Source organism: Perissodus microlepis, chromosome 6 (genome assembly GCF_051167445.1).
Source record: "Perissodus microlepis isolate ML-2025 ecotype Zambia chromosome 6, ASM5116744v1, whole genome shotgun sequence".
Classification (NCBI taxonomy): Eukaryota; Metazoa; Chordata; class Actinopteri; order Cichliformes; family Cichlidae; genus Perissodus; species Perissodus microlepis.
The window spans coordinates 28,080,587-28,106,185 of record NC_140466.1 but is presented as its reverse complement, the minus strand read 5'-3'; the positions used below and the strand labels follow the sequence as shown (position 1 = coordinate 28,106,185).

Below are 25,599 nucleotides of genomic sequence, written 5' to 3'. Positions count from 1 at the left end.
CAAATACTCCCCACTGATCTTCCTGACCTAGTTTGTGTTTTTGTCTGTGGGTTGCTGTTGAGTGGGCAAAGGGAGGGATTTACAGTATTAGAGCAAAAATGGCACACTTATGACAGTCTTCTCTTAATCTTACTATTGTCTCTTCCTAATCAATTTGGGGATGGCAGAGCTCTTTTCTCATTTTTGACAAGCTGCAGAAAGACTGTAGTGGTCAATAGATGCGGGTGGGCAGATAGGGACCTGGGCTGCATCCAGTAAGTGCACTCACCAACAATTAACAACAACATGAACACAAAACAATTAAAAGCTTTAAAGAAAAGACCGTTTCAAGGATGAACATCTGCACTCCTAATGGAGACACTTAAAGTGTAAACTCTAGCATTTAAAGAGAGAACACCATTTAAACAGTCCATTGTGTTTAGTATGAGTACAGCAGTACTAATTTGGCTTGTATACCTGGTGTGTAACGTTTTTATAACACCTAAATTCATTCAAGAGCAAATCACACACGTTAATGTTGCATGTCAAATAAAACAACTTCTGTAGTGTGAAGTATTCAGAAGTATGTGTCACATCTCAAACAAAGTAATTGATCTTTTTCTTCAAGCAACCCACTCAGCGGTGACCCTTAAGTAGGAATTGAGACTGTCTTTTAATATCCAAACAATCATTGAGATATAGGTAAAAAAATAAAACACTATTTCTTTTGTCAAAAACATATATTTATCATTGTTAGGCCTGCAACAGACAGTCTAGGATGTTGCAGGAAGTCCTCTCACCCTGTGCCAGTTGGGATACCCTTCAACCCCCCTCCCCTCCCCAAGCCTGAATTGGATTAGCCGAAGTAAATTGATGGACAGATGGATATCCATGCCTGAATGGAGCAGTGTTTAGGAAATGTTTAGCATTTTAGCAAGTTAATTCACCAAGCTCTTGTCTTAGAATATGAACGATATAATACAGTATTAAGTGAATTTTATGCCTGGGTCTTTGGATAAGAGTAAGCATGTGAGAGTACTGTGTGTGGGCCTGCAACAGAATAAAAGTTCCAGGCTGAGAAACGTTAGGACAAGGCTTATACCCAGCTTATAGAAATCTAATATGTCATCGCTTCTGCTGCTATGGGTTTAAGGTTTTGATAGCCTGCTTGTTTTCATTTTGCGTGTGTGTATGTGTGTGTGTTCTCTCTGCAGAAGATCAGATAAATGTATTGATGCAGCCCATATCTACACAAAGGTTCTCGAACAGATGCAGCAATCGTCTGCACAAAAGTCACAGACGAAAGATAAAACCCGTTCATGTGAGCACATTCTCTCATACACAGGAGAGTTTACAGCTTTAAGTTTCATACTTAACACCATCTTCACACACATAAACACACAGCACAAGGCATGTACAAATTTCCTTATCAAATTACACGGGCTTCAGTGCTTTAGTTGATATGTAAAAAAGTGGCATTCTGACCACATGGTGAGACCAGTAAGTCACCACCATTGGGCTGTTTTGAGAGCTGTGATTATAACCCAGAGTGCCAGGCTCCCAGGCTGCTTGTGATTGGCCGATTGAAGCAGGCTAATGAAAAGCGCAAAGAAGATGGAGACTTATTCTGGTCTGATTAATGTGTTTTCCTCAATGCCAATTAAACACTGATTACACAAATTAACAACTCTGGGCTACCATAATCACTAAGTGCTCACACAGGGACCGGTGCTGATAGAATGGGCTACAAACACACACACACACACACACACACACACACACACACACATACAGCTGTAAGGCACCACACCCCATTTGTCCTTCTATCCTTGCCCAAAGCCCTGTCAAATGCTGCCAGGCCTGGCAGTTGTTATAACCTAATGCTTTTAGCTGCATGTCGTCCAAGATAGAGTTACGGACCACATTCACCAACCACCCTCTCTTGTGACTCACTCATTTTTTTCCCTTCTCAAACACACACAAGAGGAAAAAAAGACGTCACCCGAAGCCACGCAAGAGTGCACATACATTGGGCCTTACACAGACAGCTGGTGCCAAAGGGTGCAGTTAGTGGATCTCCCCTCTGGGATGGGGCTGCCACCCACTTTCCCTTGTATGGAGCCAGATGGAAAGAAGGACATCAAGAAGGGAGATTAAAAGGAAGGAAATGGGGACAGGAGATGGAAAGGGGGAGGCAAGTGACAGGACAAAAGAGGGTAGCGGGAGAATTATATGAAAAAAAAAAAAAAGTTTCTGCAGAGTGAAAGTAATGTGAGTTCACAGGGCTGGTGGGGGTGGGTTACAATATGGAAAGACACAGTCAGTCCAGGAGCGGTGAGAGGGCATGAGGAACAGCAGGAAAGAGAAAAGGGAAAATGAGAAGTTATTCAAATGTCCTTAAAATCTAGAAACCAGTGGAAGTGTAAACCACAAATGCTCGCAAACACGTTTAACCTCTCTCTCACACATGTCGCCACATTTTAGACAGATGTGTGCGTTTGTTCTGACAGAAAAATTAATGCAACTTCTATTGTGCTAACATGAGAAAAATCACTGACCACTAAACTTGCATCTTGCTCAGTCAGCGAATAAACCTGTTTTTGGTTGGTGGGTGTTTTGTTCACTTAGCTTTTTTGTGTGCCTGTGTGCTTAAGTGCAACACAATGCACTGTTTCAGCAGAACTGCACTGCATAAAATTGAAAAACAAAAGAAATAAAACAGTTTTTTCATTCAAGTATACCTACAGTGTATCAGTATATACACTTATGTGTGTATGCTGAGCTGCATATCTGTGTATGTGTGTCTGTATATTTGACAGCAGCTGTAATCTGCTTACAACCGGTTTATTTGTGAGTTATCTTAATTTTTGGGCTACATTAGCTCAGTATGTTTCTCTTTGCACTGAGTCTCTGGAACAGGAAAAAAAAGAACCTAAACAAATGCAACTAAATAGAAAATACAAATACAGTATTGTTACTTCCCCAACAAACAAAATGTATCCAGCCTCCCTCCTTCTCACTCACTATTCTTTTATGATAATATGGGTTTTTGTTGACTGTCTGCTTTGCTCGTGTGAGTGTGAATCTGAGCTTGTGTGAAAAGACAAAAAGGACCAGCTGTTTCATTATACAAGCGTAATACATCCATGAGTCCAGCTAATTTGATTTAGAGCAGGCACGAACAGGATGCCGTGAAAACAGAAAGAAAAAAGCAATGTGGGGGATAGAGGTGTGCCTGATTAGCCAACTCGGCTATTAAATGTTACTAACCTACTTAGTCGGCACCAGAAATACTGAAACTAACTAAAAAATTATTCATATCGTTTTAATGTGCAGCACTGATTAACACTCAGTTATCAAAGTTATTATTTTTTCAACCCTAACCTTTGAATTAAAATGTGTGATTTAGTTTGTTTTTGTTCATCCTGGCAATCATAAAGCAAAGACAATGACCCTCCAAACTTTTTCACATTTTTTCAAAAAAGGTCTGTTTTATCTTTGTCCTAAACATAGCGTCGTGGTTCAGAGGTGGTAGTGTGTTGGGGGTCCGTTTGCATCAGTGGACCACCTGTGTGCCGTAAGCAAACGTGGTTGTGTCTGTTTATCTGAGAGAGTTAACTGTTTTTTCACAGTCAAAACCTGTCATAAATATTGTATTCACCTCTCAAAGTGAACTTTTTGTACTAATGTTTAGCTTTTTGGTGAATCACCTGTCATCTGACTCAAACAGGCTCTCCTCCACACAGTCCTCATTTATAAAGTATTTTACAAACATGAACATTACAGCTAACGGATGGATTTTCCCATGTCAGTGCAGCTAGCCAAACAATGAAGAATCACTCACTGCTAAAAAGACAGAAAGTGAAAGTACACAGTATATCCTCGGCTTTAACATAAAACTTCTTATTGTGGCCAGGGGCAGCACAAAAGTGACTCCCTTAAACTATTTTTTAGTTTTAGTCTTCTTATTTTCCCCTGAGTTATTGGTTCTGTTACTAGTTAGTTAACACAAACTAAGCCTAAGTCTTACCAACATACCAACACAGTGACATAATGTTCTATACTAACAGAAGACTTTAAACACTTATTTCTTAAATCCAGCTACACAGACAGTGTTACATCTATGTCAGTTTTTGAGAGCAGGGCTCCATGATGTAAATCAGCCTTTATACATTTAGTGTTTCATTTCCACTTCAGCTAAATTCAAACATCTGTAGATTACTGTAGTGAACATGAGACACCAGTCACGGGCCCTCTGTGAAATAACAAGCTATTATAGTCACAAATGAATCAACAGCCTGGGATTTGCACACATCGCAAGTTAATGCAACCTTTTGTGCTGTCCTCAAGCTTTCTTGTAAAGTTAAATATAAGAACCATTTATATTTACCATTTACCAGTTCTGTGAAGAGCCTGCGTACGACCTTACCCATATGGAAAAGATATATATAAATCTTATAAAGTTTGTATCTGTCTTGTGTGAAACTTGTATGAAAAGCATACAAGAGTGAAAACACATATAAGATCCCTTGAAAAATTATATAATGAAACTTGTATGTTTTGGATACTTACTAAAACAATATATGAAAGTAATGAGAAAGTGGCCACTTTCATGAGTAAATCATATAAGTTTTTACTATTTCTTTTCCATATGGGTATCCGTGAAAAAAACATCCCAACAGTGTCTCATACCTGGGTTTCAATGTCTTGACCATGCAGCAAAAGCCCTAGTTTTCCAGAAAGCTCCATAGAAGCCGATATTTGCACATAAGTTAAGTGTGTCCTTTGCTGGATGGGTTATCATGCCAACTGAGTCTTTTGATCTCATATAATAATCCCAAATCCCAAGTGCGATATCCATCTCTCGTCTCATCCTTGTTAAAACTACAAAATAAGTCCAAACATTTGATGTAAAGTTGGTGAATGCTTTCCCATCTTTATTTTACCAACTTCTTCCCGCACGCTAACCATCACATCTGCTGACCTCACGAGGGTAGCAAACAAATATGACATCATGTATGCATGCAGTGTTATTCAAGCATCAAAGTGCCACATATTTCTCTTGAATTCAAAATATAAATTAGGTGTTGAAAAATAATTTCATGAAAGTCAAAGGAGCTTGCAAAGAAAAGCATCTGGACTTCTTTAAGTTACTTGAAGACGTTTCACCTCTCATCCGAGAAGCTTCTTCAGTTCTAAGGTCAAATGGTGGAGAGTCCCAGATATAAACCTAGTGGGAGTATCCCCCCACAGAGGGACAAAAGGACCCTACACCACCGGGCAGAACATGTTCCCTCTAAGCCTGAAGGAAAAAAGAAGGAACACACACATGTAAAGGAAGCACTCAAAACGTGCGGCTATCCTAAATGGGCGTTCTTAAAGTCAGCAAAGAGGCACAGAAAAGAAGACCAGACACCAGCGAGGGAGGATAAGAAGGACAGACGCAACAACATTGTCATCCCCTATGTAGCCGGTGTATCAGAAAAACTTAGGAGAGTTTTCTCCAAGCATGACATCCCGGTGCATTTCAGACCCAGCAACACGCTCAGACAAAAATTGGTTCACCCGAAAGACAAAACACCAAAACACAGACTTAACAATGTGGTGTATGCTGCACAGTGCAGCGAGGAATGCCCAGACCTCTACATTGGAGAGACCAAACAGCCACTTCACAAGCGCATGGCACAACACAGAAGAGCCACCTCCACAGGACAAGACTCAGCAGTCCATCTGCATCTTAAGGATAAAGGACACTCTTTCGAGGATGCCAATGTTCACATTTTGGACAGAGAGGACAGATGGTTTGAAAGAGGAGTGAAAGAAGCCATCTATGTCCACTGTGAGCGACCATCTTTGAACAGAGGCGGGGGTTTACAACACCAACTCTCTGCCATCTATAATCCAGTTTTGAGATCCCTTCCCAGACGCCTTAACGCCCACTCACATCCTGGGCCATCTGACCTCAGGAATTCGCATGATAAGGTGGGGCCAGGTTTCACAATGAACACACCCGAAACTCTGGCTGATTGGGACCCACACCCAGTTTCACACCTTGGCTCAGGCGATTAGAAGATCATCAGGGGGTCCTTTTGTCCCTCTGTGGGGGGATACTCCCACTAGGTTTATATCTGGGACTCTCCACCATTTGACCTTAGAACTGAAGAAGCTTCTCGGATGAGAGGTGAAACGTCTTCAAGTAACTTAAAGAAGTCCAGACGCTTTTCTTTGCAAGCTCCTTTGACTACGATGACCTGGATGACTGAGAACCTTCACAGACAATTTCATGAAAGGTTTCAAGTGGCTCTAAAATATGCACAAAAAAATTGTTAGGACAACGTTTCACCTTGCACTTAAAACTGTGCTCAATTTTGACTCTTTCCTGAGTGTTTTCTTATTATTAGACTATTTGATTATTCCAAATTTTCTCCTTTTTAATTGAGAACGGAAATTAGTCAACAGGCGGATCCCTAATGGAGAGAGAGAAAGAAAGAGGCAGAGAGAATTGAGATAGGGAGGAGCTGAAGGCTACAAAACTCTTTCAGCCATGATTGAGTTGGGTGTGTTGAAAGGAGCTGGTTTAAAAGTCAATTCGCATACACAAATAAACAGACACACTGCAATTATCTATACACCTGATGTACAAAAATGCTCTGATAAAGGAGGTACGCACACAGCCCACACACATAGAGTTTGATGAGCTATAGACATCCTAAGTCACTGTGTCAGATAAAATGACTATCAAAGCACATAATCAAGTACATTTTGGCAAGAACTAGACTTGAACAGTAAATTCCAAGGCAAAAAACAAACACACACACACACACGCACACACAAAAACAAACACACACACACACACACACACACACACACACACACAAACAATATTCAAGGTGTGTCTGCTGGGCATGAGAGGCTGCTCATAAATGATGGTTGCTGTAATCAGCAAAATGTTTGCCTAGAGCAGTGGAATGACATTTAGAACAGTGGATTATTGGAGCAAAACCCACACGCTGGCTTTTACACAAGACTATCATATTATTAAGGAAAACTATTATAGATGTTATAATACCAAGGTTACACTGGCCACAGTGAGTGTTTGTGATTTCACTGTGCAAGACAAGTCAAACCTTGTTTTGACCGAAACATTTGAGTATAAATTGGTACAAATTGGATCTCAGAAACTGAGAAGCTAGGTAGCTGTCTACAAATGTAGGGCAGAAAGCAGAGCCTTCTCTAGAAGCAGAAAACAGTACTCGGGGGTTCACTTAGAAAAATCTCATCAGGAGAGGACATATTTTCGATAGGTGGTTGAAGGAATTAGAAAATTTGTTACACCTTGAGAAAATGAGATATATAGTATGTCAACTAAAGCTGGTCTCTTTCAGGAAAATTCAATCACCAGTCACACTGAAAATTTGCACATATATATGAATGGAACTAAATTTCAAGAAGTTAAACGTCCCAATACTTGCCTACACCATCAGCTGATGTGACAGTTAATAGGCCTCTTTGGATTCAATAGGCAGATCAAGAGCATGTTATTTATAGTTATAGCCTATCTGTGCAGCTTCCTCTGCAAGCATCTTTGCAACCCTCCTCTTCCCAGGACGACCATTTCATGCTGTCTGACGTAAATACTGTCATCATGTTTTTTGTAATTGAAACCTGCTCTGTTATTTGCTGATGCTCTTCCTGCTTTGGGCTTTCCATGTATGCACACTGACTATCTCCATATAGTTACTGCTGACTAGACAATATTATTCACATATACAGTATAAAAGATGGACGGATCTACCATGACACCAACAATACGTTTGTGAAGCCCTGTTTTGGGGTCATTGACATCACTATCTTGGTGTTTTGAATCTGATACAATGAGAGAAGGGTTGACATAAATGTGAAACAACATGGTCATTAGCTAACGACTTGTCAATACCAAGGAGCACACCCTGGACAAACATCCTTTCTGGAACACAGTGACAAAAATGTACAAAATGGACTGAATATTTTACTCAATATGACCTGAAATGAGTGACTGAGCCCATGAAATCATCAGAAAAGTTTTTACAGAGGTCACATCCAATAAACGTTTATCCAAACAGAAATCTTTTTGTAGCCACAGCTATAGACTCCTAAAGGTCATTGAAAGAATCCGGGTTTAATGCACTTCCACATCAGTTTCACTCTCCGTACCCAGAAGCTACGTCCATCTTTTATACTGTGTATGCTTATCTAATTACAGTTAACTGAATCTCACTGCCACAAAATTCATTATTTTTGGCATTTTAAGTGTAATTGGGAAATCGGACATGCTCTTCATCAAAGAAATAGATTATAAGATTGTGGTGTTAATGGCAAATTTGTCAACATGTGCTACTTTGCCTTTGAAACAGCTCTGCTCTCTCACTGACTGTGAATGCTTTCCTCTGTGGCATGACAGCCTTCAGAGGTGATGTTCTGGTGATGTTGTACTAAATCAGATCAGAGTGGTGACTACAGGCAGTGGAGAGGCTGGATCATTCCATCAGGAACTGGTTAAAAAATGAAATACTTATAATTGTAAAAATGCTATACTGAGCCCGATAATCAAACAGGCGAATAACAGGTTAGTAATGCCCATCGCTCTGTCTTCCATGTTCACTAAAGTCAATGACATATATGCCTATATATTTTTCCTGATTGGTGAATTACTGTCCCAAGTCTTGTCTAAACTCTAACAGAGACTAACACATTGTGGGCAATAACAGTCACATTGTCCATAAAAAATAAAAACAAAACTGCAGTAAATGAGAAGAATTCAGCAGGGACTGCAGTGAATCATGATTTGATACAAAGATTTAAAACCGGACTAATTGCACACTTTTGTTGAAGCCCCTAAGAGAAGATTAACTGAACGGCTTCATGAGTTATTGTATCAAAACCTCTCTTATAAAATCAATTTAGCCCTATGAGATACTCCAAACAACAATGACATGCTGACCTCTAATTTCTTGCAATGAGAGGGAACCTGTACGTTTCGCAAAGTTTTTGTAATGCATACCCAGTGCACTATGAGATGTAGGACCAGGAAGAGTACATCATTAAAAGGAGGGCTGGAGTATCAGCTGAAGCCGGTCTGAGCATCAATAAGAGCCACATCAGCAACAGACAATTTAATGGCGAGAAAAGAGTCAGTTAGGCCAGCTTGTTTGAGGTTAAAAATTGAGTCACGTAGCAGACTAACATAAATATTATTGTATTACAGCCCAAATATTTAACAGAGAGCAACACAAATATGCTTTCAGTAGAAAATAATGCCCATTTTAAAGTCAATTTACATTTCATAAGCCATCCAATCTCCCCTCCTATGAAGCAATATTAGAAGCAAATTGCATTAATGCACTTTGGCAACAGCAACGACTGAACTGAGAGTTGAACTAACATCTTGAATATAACTGTCTGTGGCCTAAAGTTTAATTAAATTAGCTAAATGAATGCTTTTTTACACTCTTACTGTAAATATATATCATAGTATAGTATGACAGATTGTATATGAAGGGATCCTAACTACAGGTTCCAAATCTAATTTAATGGCTGCTTGTGAACTCTTTACAGAACACAACTGATTACAGATAATAACCTTATATATAACGACAACAATGAGGAGCATGCAGAGCAGTCTGTGAAGTGAATTAGTGGAATCATATGGAAGAGCATTAGAAAAAAATGCACAAATATAATTCAGTTTAAAAAACAGAAGCAGTCTAATAATTATATATATATACGTGTGTGTGTGTGTGTGTGTGTGTTGGCTTTGTTTCTCCTCCTTTTCAAATGAAATAAGTAAGCATTTCAGGTTTTGGTGGGGTTTTTGCCATGTGAATATGATTTCTTTCAATAATTTTGTGTTTATTTGATTTTTAAGTACATTAAAAACCAAATAAACTTAAGTTAATTAAGACTTGATTGATTGATTAATAAAATGAAACTGACTGTGCTCGAAACTTTCGATTGCGTGCACCTAAACACATAAGATGCAGAAGTATCCATACAAATCAACCAATAAACTGGGTCCCCACACACTGTAAACAAATCGCTCCTCCTGGTATCATCTTTCATAAAACTGGTCCTCTCAAGTCAATCGCTTCATTTGTGGTCTTTTGTATCCAAAGTGATCCGTTTGATGAATTTTGTGTCTTTTTTAATAGAGAAGATAATTAAACGTAAAATTCATTAAAGATTGTTATTTTGCTGTCATGTGAAAGCGGCACAAGATGCATGGTGTAATCTGGTGAGGGCCTGCATGAAAAATGCATTTTTACTTAACCATTAGTGTGGTGGCAGTTAAGCCTTCTCCTGCATTTTCAGACTGCAGTACCAACGTGCAAGTTTTTTCCCATAATTCTTCATAAATAATTAGTATTTTCTTGTTGTTTTTCCACAACTGTTACTTTCTACCGCAAACTGGGTATAGGGCACTCACGTCCCAAAAAAAACCACTTCTACAGATATTGCATGAATCTGATGCTTGACATTGCAATCACATTTCTGCTGCACTCACAAGCGTTCAAAGGTAAATGTCATGTCCAGCGGAGTGATGTGATGACAGGTTGGAAGTGCACCCGGCCATACAAAACAATGAGTGGCACTGTTGTCTGCCATGAACATTCTGCTGAGTCAAGCACAACCACCATAGACAACACAGCTGAGCCTCCAGGTTGGGATATAACTCAAGATGACTGAGGTTGTGTGTGAGTGTCTGCATGTGAGAGTCTGCGTATGTGTGTGTGTGTGGCTGCGTGTAGTGTGTTTGTTCAGCACAGGAGCTCAGCACAGGGCACTATTGAAAGTTTTGCATCAACAGGCAAACAAGATAATTAATTTCTCTCTTTCGCTCGAATGCTTTCATTTTATTTTCATTTGTTTGCCTTTCTCTCCTTCTACTCCCACATTCACAAGATAAAGTGAATCCTGTGAGAGACGACTTGTGGCTCAGTGCACACAAATTCATTTTACTATAGGATAACAAAATGTCTCTGAGAATGGTGTTGTGTTTGTGTGCGAGCCTGTGTGTGCACTTAATGAGATGAATGTGTGCGCACCTCCCCTTCCCAATTACAGTGAGTGGAGAAGAGAAATAAGTGGTAGAAAGGAAAGAAAGATGTAAGGCAGGGCAGGGATAGAAGACAAGAGTGATGGGCAACGATTGGAGAGAAAGATGAAGTGAGTGAGAGGGGAATTAAAAAATTAGATAAAGGAAGTCTGTTAGCCAACTATTTTCCCACGTCTTAGTCTTTTATTTGAGGAGCTCACTTCATCTGTCTTGACTAAGAACCTTTGATTATCTCTATCTCAGTTTCTCAGCAGACTTTTCTCATCTATCTCTCTACTCCAGTGACCCCCATAACTGACTCCCTCTTTTTTACTTTCGTTTTGAATTACTTTTCTCCTCTTGATTACATTTCTTCACATCAGCATATCTTCTCATCCATCTTTGTCCATTCATTTCCTAATCCATCAATCAAAACTACATTTTTTTATCGCTTTTTCAGGTTTATCGCTTTTTTTTTTTCACTTTTTTATATTCCAACCTGATTCCTATCTACTTAACCCCAAGTCAATCAAAACACTGATTTCATCAACCAACATAGGAAAAGTACATACAGGAAGACATTACTAAACAGCAGAAGCAATTCATTTCACAATCCAGCACTAGTCAGCATCAAAAACATGACCACAGTACTTCTGTACTACAAGTGATGGCACAAATCCACTCCAGTTGCAGAAAAGTGGGCCCATGTGAAGCAATCTAGTTTGTAAAACCTCTTATGGTGATCTACCCCAGCTGATAGAAAACAGATACAGAGGATGATTCGCTACTCAGAGAACCAATGTGGTTAAAAACTAAATGTATCAGTTGGCCAATATGCAAAAATATAAATATCTAATATCATCTAATCATTAAATAAAGTCATTATAGCTCATAAGCAGTGCCAAAGGCAGAGGAAAAGGTGGGTTTACCCCAGAACTGCCTACCAGTCTTGAAATTAAAGACACATGAACACTGTTATTATTTCATCACAATTAATAATGAGACAACAGCAGGCACAGCATGGTGTTGATGTGTGCACATGTGCATGTAGTAAATGTAAGCCACAAGTTTTTTATTCTGGCCACATAATTCTGCCACACTGATTCTCTCACACAAACACACACTTCTGTAGTGCGAGCCAAGTCTCTATAATGCTGGTTGGCTCTTCACAGAGGTATGCCCACCTCTACTTGGATCAAAGGACTGAGCTAAAAACCTCTGGCCAGACACACTCTCTCATATGCACACACACCCACCAACACACACACAGAGTATAGTACTTCCTGCCTGTTCCTGAATGAGATCAAAAAGGGTCTCTTTTGCTCTGAGCCTATAGCATAAATCACCATAAGCAAACGAGTGTCCAGGAACACACACGCGCACACACAAAGCCACCCTCATAAGCACCTGTGGCAGATCAAACGCGTCAAGCTAAGAACACACACCTGCAGCGGGGGCAAAGCCCTTGCACTGAACGAGTAAATCATGCTGCTCTCATAAAAACAGCGACGTACACTCCCGCATTTGTGGTTGGCCAAGCCTGACCTCAGTAATATTCCATGACTATGCAAAGATCCTATTCAAATAGCTCGTGCTGGCCCCATCACAACGAAAAGGCACATGCAAACAAATAAAGAGTCTCATCCAGGTGGGTTTAGTGCAGGAAGCCCAGGAAAGAGGGCCCTTGATCGTCTTGCATTGAACAATCATTCTATATCACTCCACACCCTGTGGAGGCTACAGTTAAAGTGGCTTCGCTTAAAGAAAAAAGTGTAGAAAAGTGAGACAGGGGGGAAGAAAAGACGCAGTGAGAGATAAACAGAAAGTGAAGAGAAAAAGAGACAGCCTCGGGTATGATACACTGGATGGTTGCCCGTTTGAATCCCAGTACTGACTGAAACCATCTGGATGAGGCAAAAAGAGTCACTGTCTTCACCTCACAGTGAGACTGCTGTTAAGCCTTCGACTAATCTAGTGCCGCCACTAAATGACTGGCAGTACAAGTCTAGGATTTTAAAGGCATTTCCCAGGTATTAGGAAGGAGGCTGTGTGTGTGTGTGTGTGTGTGTGTGTGTGTGTGTGTGTGTGTGTGTGTGTGTGTGTGTGTGTGTGTGTGTGTGTGTGTGTGTGTCTGCTGTGTCTCTAGCCACCTGCTATTTTAGCTCCACCAGTTGTTCCTGTAAAGCGAAATCTGTTCCTAGATTGCTTTTTGTAACTCACAGGGAAACCTGAAATCTGTGATGATTCGGTGTCATTTTAAGGAAGTAAGTTTTAGTTACTCCATATTCTCATCATACATTGATGTTTCAGTCAAATGTAACTATATCAAACAGGAGATTTTCTGTTTTTTGCTGTTTGTATATACATGTATGGAGAAATACAGTATGTGTATATTTAAGTTTCTATGTGGAAAACTCCTACACAGCATGCAACACTTTGGCCGCTATAGCTGCAATATTACAGACTTACACTGACTACTAACAAATTACAGTAATCTACTGTAAAGTAGCACTAAAACAAGGACGTACGCTATAGCATGTACCCTACAGTCAGAAGAAAACCACTTTACATAAAATTGAACAAATGCCTATTCTTCCATATTATTAATTAACTGGTAGGAGGTTTGTAAAGTTTCCCTCGGTAGACGTAGGCTTCCAGTACTTCTACTGAACTGTTTTTCCTGTAAATGGGTCACTGTTTTGTTTATCTCGTGCACGTAGGTGATGCAACACAGTACTAAAAGGGGTTTCACACTCTTCCACATTTCAAAATGTGGAGGAAACGTGCTATAATATGCTAAACAATATGCAAGAACAACAAGGAAATATAAGACTGAAAGCTAGTAAACATGGATGTAGACAATACTGGCTTCAAATACTAGGAAACTGACTTAACAAGTGCTGATTTAACACTGATCTAACAACCTCAGCAACTGCTAGTTATATTTTTTTTTCTCATTCTCATTTATGACTATATATTTCTTAAAATACAAGAATCATTTTGGTCACATTTTGGTCATGACAGTTTCGTTTTGGTGGTGCTTGCTCCTAACCTGAATTTCAAGTTTCAAATAAAAGACAAACGGTGGTGGGAAGCAGTTTATGCAAAAATGAAAGAAGTCGTTTTCATATCGTACTCAGTAACTAAAATAAACAAAGCTCAAATGATATTCTTCTGAATAGCACAAGAAGGATCTCTTTGCTGCTTTGCAATTTTAAATTAAATGATGAAATGATGAAACTTCTCCTTCTGAGTTCTTCTTCAGATCTACCAAGAAAGAAAAAAAAACAACAACCTGGAGAAAATAATCTGCTAACTAGCTACAGTCACACTTGAAATATGGTGGTAAATAAAATGTCAGAGGGTCATACTTGGTACAGCTATGAAATATGCAGCAAACAACTTTCAGTGCTAATATACAAAATAGGTTTCACAAACATTTTTCTATGTGAAACCCATCTAATTATTGCCCTGATTAGAGGCTAATCCTTATGCGCCTGTCTGTGGTGCTTTTTAGAGGCACTCAGCTGTACATAACTTTGCAGTGATTACTGTTATCACAGGGTTCAAAGTGCGTAATACCATTAAAACCAATAAAATGGACTACATATGACGAAGCTGTCACAGCGGCTTTCACTTATTAGTTCTTGTTTCATCATCGTCTGGCTGCAGCTTATTGTAAAGCACTGAAAAAGGACATAACGTTTCTCATATATGGGTTATCGAAAAAGAATAAGCTGTGAGATGCTCACACAAACAAGAATGTACTGTGTCAGTTTACTTCTTGACATTTTTGTGTAATGTAACTACCAGTGAATGCTGTTTGCCATGAATTAGGCAGCTAATACTGCCTGTATTTAGTTACTTTCCATTATACAATAAATATATAGAGTACAAGAAGAAGACTAAAAAACATATATATTTATTATTCTTTTGTTAAATTTTTATAAACAACCATTTTTTTCATCTCACAATATACAGTGGTTCAAAGAACAACAAGATAAATTAACCATACATGTCTGACCATGAGCAAACAAGAGCTGCAGGCCCACTAGTTGGTCTAACATTACCTCTTACTTGCATCTGACCATCAAGTAGAACTATATAGACGGAGCTGTTTTTTTGTTCACCTCGTGAATATCAATGCAAAGTCTGCTGTTCACTCTATGTCGATTCCTTTTTCTGGTACCAACTCCTGAAAACACCTGTTTCTTTAGCAGCTTAACAGTGATGAATTGTAACGAGATCATTCACAAAGTAAAAGTACCACCTTCAGAATACTAAAACAAAAGTTCAGCATTAAGTAGAGTAGAAAAACAGACCTGTCAGCATTATGGCTGTACCTAACAACTCAATTACTCTGGTGCTTGTTTGTTAATTTACTGACTTCAGTAACTGTTTACCATAAATGAATAAATCACACCTTATACATTATGATTTTGTCAAAGAATATTGCAGAATATTGCGAAATCAGACTCAAGATCATATGCCACAGTTTGTGAGGTCTTACCAAGCTGCTATGCAAGCACTGTCACTCCTCACCACTGACAATAACTCTCCTTGACAACAACTGCTAATAGCCATTTTGGTTTCCCAATAGCCAGAGGTCGCATTATATTAGTGTGTAACTGGCAATAATGTGCACAGCAACCACTAGAAAGTCTTGCTTTGACTCTTTGTGACTTGATCTCAATTAGATCATTACCAAATTTGAACAATGCATTATTAATTAATTACCTTTGGACACAGCTATAGCCCTAAGGCAAACCACTCAAAACCTGAATTTAGAGGTCACTGTCCTATTTAATTCCAATAACAAGTGTTTAACATTAAAGCCAAATGTCAGACGCTCCACTATACAACATAAAAAATCATTTTCAGGTTCAGACCAGGAGAAGAATTTCCCTCCTGACAGTGAGCTGATTTGGTTCCTCTATGCAGCAGCTGTTCAGCAAACCTGCCTGTCCCTCACTATGCTCTCTGTTGGGTGGATGTCACATATTAAAGTTGTGACTACCCAGGCATAATATTGGATTTTAACATATTTATATGGGCTGCAGAAAGACAAAATAACTATATATGAAATATTTCCTATGCATGTTTTCAACATAGCCTGTTAAAAAAAGAGTATTTGTGATTAATAGTACAACTTACCTGTTCCGTGTTGAATTTATTCAGATTTATGAACAGATTTATCAAATTATCAGTATTGCTGGTAATTTCTTTTTCACTGAAGAAAAACAACAGGAATCACAGACAGATGTGATGAGTTACCCGCACCGAGCATCTTTAAACAATAAAGCTGCAATTAACAATCATCCTCCTTACTGATCATTAACTAACAGTTTCAATATTTTGGTTATATAATACCAACTAACTGAGAAAAAATGTTCATCAGAGTTACAGCCATATCATTTAACACAGGGAGGTCACACCAATGTCTTGTGGTATGGTGTCAAACAGTCCGGAGTTGACCTTGAAGTATATGTAAAGGTAAATATTAAAATACTTAGATCTAGCAAGTTTCATTAGGTTTCATTAGGTTGGGCAAGTCCAAAGCTCAGGCTCCAAAAACTAAGTGCACAGTCCTTGAAGGCTATTGATGTAGCACTTTTCCCCTGATTAAAGAAACACTGCTGATTGTCTGACCAACGAGACTTTGGTCAAATGAGAGTGTATCGACCAAACAATCGTCCAATGTGCCAGTCAGCCCTGACGTACAGCCCTTAAACTTACACAATTCACTGTATGTGAGTAGGAAATCTCCACAGAGGGACACACACTACATGTATGAGTTGACACTTAATAAATTAGCAGTTAAGATAACAAGCAGCACTTGAGAGTGCATGCATGAACAAGAACTTCTCTGTCTTGTTGTCGGCCAATCAATCTCTGTGTCTTTTGCTTCGTTGCGATTACAACCAACTGTGCATGTTTTGCAGTCATTATGCTTAATTTCGATAAATCGCTTGAGAAATAGAAAAAAAAATACTAGATAAGGTTTCCGTGCGATGTCCTCCAACTCCTCGAACACATACACAGAGTGGATCAATAGCAGCCTCCTCCCCCTATCTTACATAATAAACACCAAGGCCTAAACAGCAAAACAGCTTCCATTCCACCTGTGGGGCCTGCAGCAATAGATTCTTTTGTCCTCGTGGAGAGAGAGAGACAGAAGGAAGAGAGAATCCAACACCAAAAAGAAGACGAACGATACTGGAAGAACAAACACCAAAAAAACGAAAAGCAAAAAGAAGCAAAACAGACAGGACGCCAGAGAGAGAGAGACAGAGAAAGAGAAAAACCACATTCTACCCCGCTTGGTTCACATTTCAAAGCTCTGAAGGATGTTTTTGAGGTAAAACTCCAGCAAAATGCATCTTTTCACAAAGACAAAATACCATTCTGACTGGGCAGAAGCACAAACTGAGCAGAAAGAGAAAAACGCACAACGCCTCTGGCAATTATATCTGCGCCTTATCCTACATGTTGACTGTTTTATACCTTTAACTCTCCACATTCATAGTAGAACTGTAGTAGAGTAGGGAGCATGGCATGACTGACCTCTTTACAACAACCTCATTGACTCACCAAAAAAAAGCCATATTAGCTTTCATGTGGGTTTATGTGTGTGCGCTTTTGAACAAAAAAGCTAGAAAAGATGTACTTTACTTTTATACACACACACACATACACACAGACTAACACACAGGTGATTATCTTCCATTAGGGAACTTTTGTTGTTTCTTTTAAACTGCCACCTCTTCGGCTTTGAGAAAGAAACACTTAGGTGTGATAGAGGGTTAGCATCAGTCTAACACACATACACACACACAAAAACAATGTGCACGGGCAGCAACACATACTGTATGTACTCTGTAGTCCTGTCAAGACCAGAATCTCTTTCACATACCAAGCATGCACACAGAAACAGTTAGATACACACACAAACTCTCTTGCAGTCCAACACACACACACACACACACACACACACACACACACACACACACACACACACAGCGAACAAAGTGTCAGGTGGCAGTGGAAACGTGGTGATTTGTTCCTCCTGACAGACAGGAAATAAGGGAGTCGACCAGGGACCTCACTTCCTCTAACACCTGACTAACCTGACATCTATCAGACAACCCCCCATACACACGTGCATTCACAATGTCCAATGTTTGGTCTACTCTAAAACACACACACACACACATAGATTCACCATCCCCGCAGGGGCCTCCAGAATTCAAATGTGGCATTAAATACTTGTGAGCAGAGAAAGAACATGTGCATAACAAGCATTACATGTACATTTTAAATTGTATCAAAATCCCCAGGTTGCAAGCTAAAGTAATGAAAGGTGCAATAACACCTCTGGTAACAAACAGCCTCTAATACAAATTGCTTCTACTGTTCTTAAAATATTGCTTTTTTTTTTCTTAGCTCCAAGCAAAGGTTGCCACAGAAATGTGAGACCATCAGTGGAAGATGATGAAAAATGGAAAATAACGGCATAATATTGGTGAGGCTGTCAGTAGAGTAAAAAAATAATAAAATAAATTAAAAAACATGAATAGCGAGTGCAGCACTGACAATGATCATCATTTAGATGAGCCTTCTAATCTACCCTCTCCTCATTACTCCAAGGTTAAGCAAATTTCCACGTCCGCTTTTGCTGTTTGACACTGATGAGAGGGAAGGACTTTAGTGTGTACTTGAGGATGGAAGTTTGTGCATCAAACTGCATGCTAATCTATTTGATTTGGGTTTTGACATCATGCTCTGAACCTTCCCAGCCCACAGCCCACCATATAATGTCCTATCTCTGACCTCAATTCACTTAAGCATGCCCAGTGGACCAATCAGCACCAAGTGCCGGCTTAGCAGAGCCAATGGCATGTGTCATATCAAACCTAATCACACACTGATAGATCCACTAAGTGGGTCAGCTTTGTGGTGAAAGTCTTTTCCCGGCATAGGACGAAGGAAGCAGCTTCAAAGTTCATGGTTAGAAGGAAAACTTTTGCGTTCCACTTTATTTTTTTATACTTGAGAGAAGAGCAGTGGTTTAACAGCTGGCATGCTGGAGTCAGATTTAAGCCTGGAAAAGCTGTATTTTTCACACTATATTGAACCAACAATGCTTTTATAGGTCCAGTTGAATTATATATCTGTTTTTTGATATATGATACATACATTTTTTCTACTCTGGGATATACTTAAAATAGTTATCTCAGGCACACAGCTCTGGTTGCAAGCACAGCAGCTGCTTTTCAAGCCTTTTATTTACAGGGGGCAGCCAATGAGGGAGGGTGGCCGTAAAGGGAAGCGAGCTAAAACAGCTTGTTTTGGACAGATGATGAGCGGCTGAGGCGTTTCACCAAGATAAATAAGGATTATTTTGAACTGTGATTCATAAAACACTACACCCACTAGTATGGAGCTGCAAGCATAACAGCTCTGCGTTCAATTTAGGCTTCTTAAAGACCACTGGCATTGTATACATCAGACCTTCCCAAAGTGTGGGGCCCGCCCCATGGCAGGGGGGGGGCACGGTATGAAAAGGAAAAAAACAAAACGCTTGGACAATGCTAGCACGGGGCGCCCACAGAAACGCAAAGCAGGAGATGAAGCATAGCTGAATATGTTTCCAATCAAACTTCATTCTAAACCAAAGACTATAAAATATGGTGAAGCATATCGTCCCTTTGGTTTCACCTGCACAAGTGCCGAGGTAGGTCTCCCCTGCAAAATTGGTTTTCCCTTCGTTGGGAGCACCGCTGGGCTCTTCAAATCAGGGACAAACAGTATCCCACAGTTGTTTATGTTTTTAAACCCATTTTGCACAGAGAGGCATTTTTTGAAAAATGTATTGATAGCAATGTTGAATATTATTACACAAAAAAAAAAAACAACTACACGTAAAATAATCACACCGTGACGCCTCTGCCTTTGTAAATGGATGGACAGTAACTGCGTGTAAAACCTGAGGATAGTCAGATTAACAGTAACAGTATTTTGTCTCTATTTGCCATTCTGCAATTCATCTCATGTAAACAATAACGTGGCGCACAGCGTGACGTGAAAAAAGGCACATACCTTTGATGTTGCGTGACAAACTCTGTATTCCTCGTCCACACGTAAACGCAAAAAAAGGTGTTTTAAAAAATCTCAGTTTTCGGTGATTCCAAACGCCGTTTACGTGTGGACGAAACAGCTACTTTTTCAAAAATACCCGTGTAGGTGCGGACGTAGCGTAAAAGAGTTAGTAGTTTATTTTATCATTATGTCATTTATTGCAGATTACTTGTATTTGCTTAATTGTTTACTAAATGTTTGGGATGTGAAATAAACCGCAATGGAGCAAAATATGGGTGTGTGTGGTTGGAGGATGTGTTAGTGCGTGTGCGTGCGTGCAAACGCGGGGAGGGGGGGCGCGAACATTTTTCCTGTAAAACAAAGGGGGGCCCAGCAAAAAGAGTTTGGGAACCACTGGTATACATTAACGTGTCTTACACACGTGAACTCCTGCACAAACTTTATTCGGCAGTGGTCCTGAGTGGTTTGGGTTTGGTACAGAAGCTAAAAAAAGGCTGCTTTTAGAAAAACCAAGAAATCGTTTTCATCACTGAACAGCTATATTAAAGATAGTAAAGGCTTCTGGACTCCCACTGTAATTGATGTAGAATATGATTAACATTTGGAAACACTGCGCATGTGACCTATCCTTGACTTCACCAGAATATACGTAAAGTCTACAATGAGGCTCTGTCTGGATCCATGCTGGAAATGTGAATCAGTCAAACAGCTGTGGAGCAGAACCCACTCCCTGACAGGGAGGCAGAGGTTGGAGGGTGAGGGGGGGATGAGTTATGAATAAAGAAGGGAGGGTGGAGAGGTGAGCAGATGAGAGACGGAGGTGGGGGTGGGTGGATGGGGGGACAGTAAAATGCTGCCGTCACTTAAACTCTAAAATGAAAGATCGATGAGCTTATTTAAATGTGCTCCCAGAGACGCGAGTTGGCTCATATAAACCCCCTCGCATTTATGAGGACGGGTGTGGGCATCGATTGACGGAGAGAAGAGAGAGAGTGAAAAGGGGAGAGGGGCAGGGGTGGAGGGAGTGGGTTGTAAGGAGGGGGGGAATGGGGGAGATCAGGAGGATCAACCTTGGCTCATGAATTTCATCCTTTTCCTCCTAAAATAAAACGTCTTGATAAATGCTGGGGATAAAGGGGTCGGAACCTGGAAAATCTACAGTCTTCGATTGGCCGCCTGGCACAGCTTATCAAATCAATAAACCTGCACCACCACCACCCTACCCCTTCACCACAACCAGCCTCATCACCAATCTGTTTCACTAATTTCCAATTCACCCCCTTCCACCCCTTAAACCCAGACAGCTGAAAGGGACTGCTGGGCTTGATGGTGGGAAAATTGGGGGGTGTGGTAACTTGGGTGCTGGTGGTGAGACCTTGACATTAATAGGAGGACAGAAGGAGCTGACTCTGCAGCCGCTGGCAGGAGGGAGGGAGGGAGGGAGGGAGGGAGGGAGGGAGAGAGCAAGGGAGGGAGAGAGGAAGATGGGAGAGTGTGACAACTGGGGAAAGAAGGGAGAGGAGAGCAACTTTTGACATGCACAGAGGTGTTGTCATACCGTCATCATTGATTGAACTGCAGGCAAGGCTTTGTGAGTGACAAGCACGGTGCGCCGCATTCTTCCTCCAAGCCAGCAACGTTTTCTTTTCACCCCTTTTCCTCACCACTCCCTTCTCTCCTTCCTCTACTCCTTCTTACACCACCTCCTTGCCCTCTCAGCCACACTCTTGACTTTCTCACCCTCCCCGCTCCCCTTCTTCACACTCATGCGGGCACTTTTCTTGCACTTAAACCGCTTGCACATATCCTCCATACGTTCACAAATAGCACACCCCCACACTTCTCTTTCACATACACACACGCACAGACATTCCTAAGACCCCCACCTCTCCTCCTCCTCCTCATTACCCCAAAGTCTCAGCCTTACGTTCTGCCCACCACACCATCTGTGATCAAGAGAAAAACTGCATGTCAACACCAGCCTGACCTTTTCCATGCTTTTGTTTCCCCACTCTCACATCCTCCTATGAGGTACATTAAAAAAAAAAATCACATTCATAGCACAACCACTGCAGTTTCTTTCCACTGTGGCGACAAAAGAAAACAACAACAACATATAAATACTTAGAACAAGGCAACCCACCATTTCCACCTTTGGTAAGGGATCAATATCTCATCATATCTGTCTCCTTTCCCGTTGCCATATTCAACAATTACTCCACTCAGCACGCAGCTACAAGTCTCATACTAATCCGGACACCTGCCCAAGCAACAGGGTCAACGCCAGAATGGGATACGGCTTAAATGAACACACTGTGTGAGGCTGCATGTTTGTGTGTGTGTGTGTATCTACATGTTTGTGCATTTGTGTGTTTCTGTGCCAAATCAAGAGCTGTAGTTAAGCAGGTCACTGCATAAAAGGGGGATTATCGGTGCCTGGAAACTGTAACACTAAGACACCCCCCATACACACACACACATCCTCAATAACTTAATCCTGCGATTTATAGTATGAATAGAAACAATAATAATAATTAATATACGCACTGCACAAAATACCTAGCCTTTTCTGTCTCTGAACACAAGAATATAATTACCCCCATAAAACCACCCCTCTCTTTTCCCCTCCTGCAGACATGGATTAGAACTCCACCAAGTGATAAAGTTAATGTGTTAAATCACTGTTTTTGCAGTTTAGGGTCCTTATGTCTTCTTGCTCCTGTTCAGCATGATTGCAGTGACAAAGGGGTCTGACAAAGGGGTGTTTATTAAGACAATAGATTTTCTGCTTACATCAACTATGAAAAAAAACTAAAGAACCCGCATTAAAAATCTAATGAGAAACATTCTTATTTGCTCTGCATCATCTGTCATTTGAGAGTTTAGCTCATACCTTGGCCGTGCAACATGTGGCAGTTGCTGCCGAGAAGGAGCAGGAGAAATAGAGGCAGACACCGGCTCACTCTCCGGGTCGTCACGGTTCCCATCACCATCTTCTCCCGGCTCCCTGCAGCGGGTCCCTCCACACGCTCCGGAGATCCCGGACAGCTAATTCCCGGCTTCATCCTGCGGGAAAAGGCTCCGCTTCTCGCGCTTTGCTTCTGCAACTCTCAGTCTCTCTCTGCCCTGCGCACGAATAAGAAGAAGTGCGAATGGGTGGCGGAGGTGCTGGTGGCGGGGGCAGGCTTCAGCTCTGCCCTTCCCGGGGTAAAGCTGTCACTGCTGACAAACTCCCAACTCTCACTCCGCAACTAGGCAGGCTATGAGGGTAAGAAGGCTCGGTTAACAGGCAGACTGACTTTCCCTCACTTGTCCGGGGCTTCACGGTGTACCGGAGCCGTGATCTCTTAACTGCAGCGGCTGCGGAGTCCGTGTCTTTCCACGACCTGTGATAGTCTACCTCATTTCCATCTGGATTGATCCGACCATCGAGTTAATACATTAGAGTGTGTGTGTGTGTGTGTGTTTAGACTTATCGGCTTATTCTCTGCTATCGACTTCAAATCGGCGCTTGTTTTGATGTCTTCACCGGGGATTTGTCCCGCGGGTCATTTAGCCGTTTACACGGCGGTCGCATTAACAGAGAAGCGATAAAACACCTAAGTTATCCATCCGTAGTCTGCCCGTATGGCTGCATGCTCTAAAAAATCAATCCAGTAATTGATTCGGTGAATTCCCTTGGATTTAGTCAGCAAACAAAGTGTGGAAAGGGCACCGAGTCTCTTTCTAAGAGACTCTGTTATCTGAGCAAAACTTAAGATAACAGATATCCAATTTGACACGTTAAACTCGAATGTCCGTGGGTCGAAACTGTGTCCACTCTTCTCCCTCGCACACAAGGACACTCTTTGCCCGCGCGCATACGCCACACAGTCCGGCTAACTTGTGTGGTAATGCGCCGCGGCTCGGATTACTCGGAAAAATGAGACAACAGGTTCACAAAAATAATGGGATTTCAAGTTTCTCGGCAACAACCGAGACTTTTCTCCACCTTAGTACGGGTGCACTGCCGTGGAGGCGCTGCTGCGAGACACCAAAGTGGCAGGTTTTAAGTGAAAGACCAGCCGCTCAGAGCCAGACGGGAACGTTACTCTCGCTGCTGCTACTGCGACACTGGAGCCTTTCGCTGTTTTATCCAGAGTCTTCAACGGTCCCCCGCGAGCTCGCACGAGCCCGGGAAAAATCAATACTTCAAATATATGTTTGTTTGTTTTTTATCGCTGTCCACACGTACTCACGAGAGTTTCTATCCTCAGTTTGCGGCGTTTTGTTTTCACCCCACTGGTTTCTTCCGTGTCGGAACCCTGTTGAGGCTTTGGGAGCTGACTGGGGCGATGCGTCTCCCTCCACTGAACACCTGCCACCCTCTCCTCCGCACAGACTTGGGGGAGAGAGAGTGAGGGCTGTTGGTTAGACTTATCCGAGCAGCTCCTGCGCACCTACTCTTTTATGAGCGCAAATTTCTATTGACATTAGTTTGAAATTACTTTTTCACAGCGTTAGCCTCTCCCTTAATCTCTCCGGTAATCTATCCCAAACTCAAAAACTAAACTTCCATTCACTATCATCCGTCGCTGCTGATTGGGAGAGCTCATGGTTCCCGCTGTTCCTATTGGACAGTCCGAACCGAGGGGAGGGACGCACATCCAGCACCCCCAAACATCCCTGCCACACTCACAGATAGACACACACACACACACGCATATACAAATATATGCAGGTTTTCGCTCTAAACATTTAGTATTTAGGGATTTTATATTATTAGTTTTTTTATTACTTATTAGGGAATTTATATAAATGGCTGGGGAGGACTGCAAATGAGAAGGAGCCACCCAGGGGATTTTTTTTTTCACCTTGCTAACGTCAAAGAAATTTCGCTATATATTATTTGACAAAAGAGGAGCTCTCAGAAGCACTGCTGGCGGTGCAGCTACATGCACATCACAAAATAACTGCCTGGAGCTATATCTTAGCACTAATGATAACCTAGTTTCGTCCATGGTGAGGGTCATTAAATGGCACATTAATATTAAAGCCTACAACACAGTGACCTTATCTTTTATTGCCTCAATAAATCCTCAGAGACAGACTTTCCATCCCCCGAGTGTCCAAATAGTGTTTCTGCATTGTCAAGTTGTCCCCAATGAGCTCTCCCCTAGAACCTACGCATCGGCTCACTCATTTATCTTTCCATCCAGATTAATTTGGCAATTGTCATCTAACTTTGTTTCCAGTAAAGTGGTTTTATAATGCTGAATTTAGCCTCCATCAGTAGCTTAATCTGCAGTGCTGAGACTCGGATTTTGTTCTGCATTTCACATTAAAATGCCAAAATTCATACTAATTTATCTGCAGAAGTGGTTTCAACCCCCGAAATGTATTCTTAAAAAGCCAGTTTATGTAACACGAGTTTATAGTCGCTTTTTCACTTAAACTTTTTTTCCTTCTGC

The 25,599-nt window shown here is 41.0% G+C and overlaps 1 protein-coding gene across 2 annotated transcripts in view; it reads right to left on the bottom strand.

The window, feature by feature from the left end:
• Positions 1-24,677, bottom strand: part of LOC146385846 (protein sidekick-1-like) — a 275,365-nt gene extending 250,688 nt beyond the window's left edge. For both annotated transcript variants that reach the window (XM_084931824.1, XM_084931825.1), the window contains exon 1: positions 23,043-24,677. In XM_084931824.1, the coding sequence (XP_084787950.1) occupies positions 23,043-23,214 (172 nt within the window). In that variant the 5' untranslated portion in view covers positions 23,215-24,677. The remainder of the gene's footprint in view (positions 1-23,042) is intronic.
• Between the last annotated feature and the right edge of the window lie 922 nt (positions 24,678-25,599).